At 37.0% G+C, this 6,000-nt stretch overlaps 1 protein-coding gene across 1 annotated transcript; it reads right to left on the bottom strand.

The window, feature by feature from the left end:
• Positions 1–298: 298 nt before the first annotated feature.
• On the bottom strand, positions 299–4,335 carry LOC110751783 (uncharacterized). The gene is made up of 6 exons (XM_021952300.2): positions 4,028–4,335; positions 2,843–3,224; positions 1,928–2,124; positions 1,688–1,829; positions 1,371–1,530; positions 299–685 (listed from the first exon to the last, which is right to left on the bottom strand). Exons 1-6 carry the CDS (start codon positions 4,096–4,098, stop codon positions 660–662), a joined length of 978 nt encoding a protein of 325 aa, XP_021807992.1. The 5' UTR covers positions 4,099–4,335; the 3' UTR covers positions 299–659.
• Positions 4,336–6,000: the final 1,665 nt, after the last annotated feature.

A 6,000-nucleotide genomic window follows, 5' to 3' on the forward strand; every position in this document is an offset into this window, starting at 1 on the left:
CATCTCTTTTTTTTTAAATTAATAAAAAACCAAGTATAGCGCCGCGGCTATACTATTTCTTTTTTTAAAAATTAGGAAAAAAGGGGGTTTAGCCGCGCGGCTATACTATGTCTTTTTTTAAAATTAGATGAATCCGAGTATAGAACATAAATGAGATAGTGTCTGTTGTGAAGGATCTAACTGAGGGGAAGAAGACCGGGGCAGATATGTGGTCACAGAGGTAGAGGCAATCTAGGTTTACAAATAAACTTCAGAAGTTTTGTGCTTCTGGTCTGTATAGAGGTAGTGGCATGAGTAGTTTTAAAGCACAAGACAAGACTGTCATTCCAATGTAATTGAATTGGCAGAAAATTCAAACCCAAAAAACTGGGCAGAACATAAAATCCAAAATCCAACTCAAATTTATACAGTTGATAAACAAACTACGAGCGGGCATACATATTTACAGAGCTAAGGGGCAAAAGGAAACCCAGCCTTCCCATTCAAATATAACAGGGAAGGAAACAACATGAGAAGGAATCCCTTAAAAAAAAGGCTTACTATTGTAAATAGGCCAACTCTGTCTGTCCCACAAAAAAATGGAAGAACCCGGAATCAATCTCCTCTTACTCCAGGAAACGAATGTTACAGCAAAGTTGCACCGTTTCCGGCTCAAGATTTCATTCTCGCCTTACAGATAATCTCTCTGATAAATTGGTGACCACAATAGAAAACACAGTAATTAGTTGGCCCGTTTAATGACAAGCATAGATTCTGTACAGAACCAATATACCAAGACAAATGACCACACATGAAAGAAAGCTATTGATGTATCTTTGTAAGTAAAAAGAACAAAAAAAAGGGGGAAAAGCAACCATTCATCTATAAATCATAGGAAAGGTAATTCTGAACTCTTAGTCAGGGAAATAGATGTGTCTTGGGCCAATATCAGAGAAACAGTTTTGGTGAATCAAGTGGTTTATTCATACCACCTCAATTGGTTTTCCTTATGTTATTATCATTAATAGGTGTCACTTCCAAATATTTCTCTACTACTTTGTTTTTAATTTTTCCTTTTCCGATCGCTACTCTCCCCCATGAAGAATAGCTTCGTAATGAGAACATGTAAAACTTTTATTTCAAGCTCTCTAATGCCCTTTTATTACATAAGATACCACTAGCTCGTCGTCAATCTTTTAAAATGTACCATATTCATAAAGCTAATAACATAAAATTTGAAGTTTGCCTCAGATGACAGCTAAAAAGCAAGTTGCATATCCATGTTGATGAAGTGTCCTACTGAGAGAACAAAATCCCTAATTTCATCAGCCATGGTCAGACTTTCAATTTGCAAGCATTAAAAAATAAAATTAATTTGGAAGCTAACTTACTTATTAATTCATAAGTAACGATCATTGTAGTTCCATAGAGTGACATATTTAAGAACCGTGGACCAAATCCTCTATAAAAGCCACGCCATCCATCCTCTTTAAGGAGTGCTTTTGCCGTCTTCAATACTGATGGTCGTCCAACACCATAATTATCCATGACCTTCAAGTACCATATCAAAGAATTAACCATATGACTTTTTTTTAAAAGCAGATAACTTATTTCTTATTTAAGACTGTAGAAATGTAATAGAAACAATGGCTGAAGAGATGGAATAGAAACGGACGTTTATAAAATTTACAGTTTTGCACTAAACTACCTGAAGTCGTGTCTTGACTGTGTCAATGGGAGTAGTTATAACGGAGGCACAAGCACCCGCCATCATGCCTGCTGCAGCCTGAACTGTCACCATCTCCATATGAGATGGTTTCTTCGCTGCATCATCGGTATAGCCCAAGCTACTACAATAACAAAAAGGAAGTCTGATAATTAGACAACAGATTAGGCTGAAGTTTTGGAACTGCTAGAATAAAATTGACCAGCATTAAATTATGTACACCTCCAGATGATGTGCTGGGCAGAACCATAGGCACCCCACCAAAGTGCAGATGCTGGCGACTGGGTCACAGCTGTTAATCCAAAGCCTCTATATAAACCACGAAGACCTTCAGCCTTTATCACTTTATGCATGACATCAAATGGTCTGTTGCAGGATGTAGTCCCAGGAAGTCCTTGAACCATTAGTCTCTGGCAAATCTGAATATGCACAAGTATAGTATAGTGCAGATGACATAACAACAGGTACATTCAGCAAATAATATTGAAAAACAGAACTGCTTTATCAGCATTAATGAAAAGCTAAAACAATAATGAGTACATAATACAATGATTGCATGGTAAAATTTCAAAGCTCTTATTGAACTGAACCACCCCAGCACAAAAGATCACAAGTTTTCTACTCTTATCCTACATACACAACTGTTACTTAAAAGGTTTTGTGTTTCGATTAGCCTACAAAATTAGGTCAAATGTAAGAGTCTTTTGAGCCTGTTAAGCCATAAAGCAACAATCCAACACATGACATAAAGGCATCTGATTTGCAAATGGGGAATCATATTCACTTTTTCTTGTAGGAGAACAGCAATTAAGGAAACTGAAGGTTTCATGTGCTAAGTAAAATAATGTACAGTGGAAGTGGTGTATACAGCAAACCTACAAGCAAAAGTTGTTGGTTTTGGGGACAGATACTCATCTCTTAGCAGGATATTAGAGTTGAACATAAAGAGTTAAAGCAGTTTCGTGACAGCATCTCCAGGATATTTGTTTTAAAGCCAAAAAAACAGTAAAAGCTATGCGAACATAACCTGAAAACAGGCTATTTCATTTTCTTATGTATTCCAATACAGCATTTCTTGTCTTGGTTAATAAACAAAAACATATATAATAGGAAGTGAGAAAGAAAGGGTTTACCTACCACATCCAAGGGCACGTAGTATCCACAAGAAACTAAATTTGAGAACATGCCCGCCACTGCATTTGCCATTCCAATACGTGTAGCCTCAGGCATGTCTAGATCTTCAGTGTATTTCAACATCATATCTTTTGATACTTCAAGTGATGTCAAAGCCAAGACCCTACCAGGCAACGATCCAACGGCAGAAGTGCCAAAACCTCTGAATATGCCAGGGATGCCATCACTCTTTAATATATGTCTAAATACTGATATTCCACCCATGTGAGAGAATCCAGAACCAGCTACCTGCATTCTAGTCTTTACAACTGATGTTGGATGTAGTAAGGCTGACTGCGCTGTGAAGAGAATAGCCCCAATAATATGAAACCTTGTCTTGTCCAACCTACATTGAGGTGAATAAATTTTAAAAGAGGGTCAGTTCTTCTAATCCATATTAAAATATCATTGTAACATATCCTCATGTCTCCATTGGGGAAAAGAAACATATTTAGAAAATGACTGCGGATCGTAGTTGTGTTCGGTTCTCTTTTTCCAAGAAGAAAAGAGAGGGGTTTTGGGTGTTTTGTTTTAAGTACGATAAGGATCCTACCTAAGTTCATTGTCATTTCCATAGGCTTACTGTGCATAATGCAAATAATTACAGCTTGCAAAATCAAACCTCAGCACGAACCAAACAAAGGAGAAAAAAAAAACCTTCATATGAACTGACTTATTTTACCACCGAAACAGGTTATTGACAAAATGTAAATCACAAGAGCTGCCCAGCCACGGCAGCTTTGAATCCAGCCATCTAGACTGAAATTTGTTCTTAAATATGCAATAAACTGACATAAAAATGAGTAATGCAACTTGCCCAAAAACAGTATGATGATTAATCAGGACTAACATAAACTGTTTAACATTCAAACATAATTTCAACTCAACAATGGTTCTCATTGACAATCTGCTAAACTTTGTACATAACAAGAGGACATTACACACGTAAATACACACAGCTGTTAACCCAGTAAGACCCAGTTAAAAAGAAACCATAAAGAAAAAGGGCATAAAAAATTAGTGTTCCGAATTCTGCCTAAAACAATCATATCATTTTAAAGCATGGAAAGAAATGAAAACAGAATGGTGAAAAAATGAAATGGGGAACCAAAACAAAGAACAAGGCAAAAGAGAGGAATGGAATGAAACCTATCCCAGTTGATGTCAGTGTCGGCAAGAGCCAACTCTGGCACGGTCACCGCCTTAGTTTCCACCGCCATGTTTTCTTCTTTCCTCCAATCTTTTCTAGTTTTTTCTTTTCTTTTCCACACACTGTTTTTCAAGTTTCAAGTGTGAAGAGAAGGTTTTAGTTACAAATTTATCACCGAAAGTTGTGTTTTGAAATGGAATTCCCATCTAAGTTTACGTGCTTAAACCGCCTGCCTGCTGCTCTCCTTTGGGTTCTCCTGCAACTGTGTAATTAAGCTTCTTCCCAACAAACAATTCATTCCATTTCAATTTCTGGGTCCTCCAGTATAAATTTTCTATAAGCTTCTTCTTATGGGCTTTTTTTTTTACTTGATCAAGATGGGCTTTTCCATTTTAGCCCAAACATTGTTTAGTATCGGAGACCTGTAATGAAATCCATTCAAGCCCACGTGAAGTATGTGACCACTCAAGCCCAAGTCAATAACAGATGACTTTGTTATTTGTATGAAATCACCTATGAGAGCTACCTGTTTGTTATTGGATTTTACTAGCCTTGTTTGTCAGTTGATTGAATTCCCTAACAAAAAACTTGTTAGTTGCAAATTTTAAAAATACAAGAATATCATTTTGTAGAAATATGTAAAAAAAATAGGCTACGTTATAAATCAAATTTGAAGTGTCAACACTTTTAACCATGTAAGTTGAATAAATAAGGGACATAATATGTAAAAAAACGGACAGCTTTTGAGTGAAGGGGGAAGGAAAGTGGACCTAATGACCTTTTTTAAGTTTCAACTCGACTTGAGGTATGAACACGTATGACAAAAAATAAAAATAAAAAAACCTTTTGGTCAAGCCAGTTATCAAAAAGACGATAACACCCCCGTTACCGGTCATGCCAGTTATCAAAAAGATGATAACACCCCCGTTTGTTTCCCGGGAAACTTATCATTCTGTTTGTTTCTCGAGAAACTTAAGAAGGAAAAGTTGGCAGTCTCACTCTCTCTCCCTGAGGGAATTCAATATCAATACCCTTAATTTGCTCCGATATTTTCCATTGAGCTCTCAAGCTAGCTAGATCAAGGTCACCGTCTTCGGTTTCACCTACATCCACAGCTAGCGCATACAGAAAAAAAAATGAGCAATACTTGCATTGCTTCTTTTTATTATTATTATCAGTCCCTAAAGGCCTCTTTCCATTTACTGCTCCAGAAAATAATACTCATTGTGAGCCGTCTTGATGATCCCGGTGACCTAGAAGCTCAAGCTCCAGCAGCAGCAGCTAGGAACTTGGATTGGGCAAAGATTGTTGTGGTGTATTGCTTGTCAACAGGAGTTGCCATGGCTCTCATACACACCCAAGTTCACCCCAGCAAGCTCCCTCTAAGCTTTTTCGTTCTCGGACTGGCAGTCCTACTCGCCTTTGCGTGCATCATGGTAAGCAAATTTGTTCAGCACTCCAAATGTCCAAGAATAACACTTCATCTCTTCCATTTCTTTGGGATATTTTTCGGAGTCTCCGCCTTCTTCATTTCCATTACAATCCCTTTTCCTCTCTGGTTTAAATGTACTGCATCTGTCATCTATTTGGCCTCAGGCCTTGTAGTCATATTTTGCAATCTCTTCTATAATTAATATTAATGTTGAGAGAGAGAGAGAGAGAGAGAGAGAGAGAGAGAGAGAGAGAGAGAGAGAGAGAAGAAGAGATGTATTAGACTGCATTACTGTAACCTCACTGTGCCTTTTATGTTTTTAAAAGTTGAGTACTTGATCTGGATGAAATTCCACAAGGATATGTCTTCGTGTTTGTATGATTTCCTATTAATAAATATTTTTTTATATAATTTCTTGATTAATGTTTGTCATGCAACGAATTCCACATCATACGTAGTGTTAAAAGTGAATAAAAATGGGAAAAGGGAAAACTCTGGATTAAAAATTAGGACATGGACGTCTGAAGTATATCCTTAAGT

Source organism: Prunus avium, chromosome 1, assembly GCF_965620075.1.
Source record: "Prunus avium chromosome 1, drPruAviu1.hap1.1, whole genome shotgun sequence".
Lineage (NCBI taxonomy): Eukaryota > Viridiplantae > Streptophyta > Magnoliopsida > Rosales > Rosaceae > Prunus > Prunus avium.

What these genes read in the sequence shown, in the direction of transcription:
- LOC110751783 (XM_021952300.2), bottom strand. Translation starts at nt 4,098, where the DNA reads ATGGCGGTGGAAACTAAGGCGGTGACCGTGCCAGAGTTGGCTCTTGCC. An exon ending in ACTGACATCAACTGGGATAG is followed by an intron (nt 3,225 to 4,027) that starts GTTTCATTCCAT and finishes ACCTCAATGTAG; the next exon opens with GTTGGACAAGACAAGGTTTC. An exon ending in CGTTACTTATGAATTAATAA is followed by an intron (nt 686 to 1,370) that starts GTAAGTTAGCTT and finishes CCAATTTATCAG; the next exon opens with AGAGATTATCTGTAAGGCGA.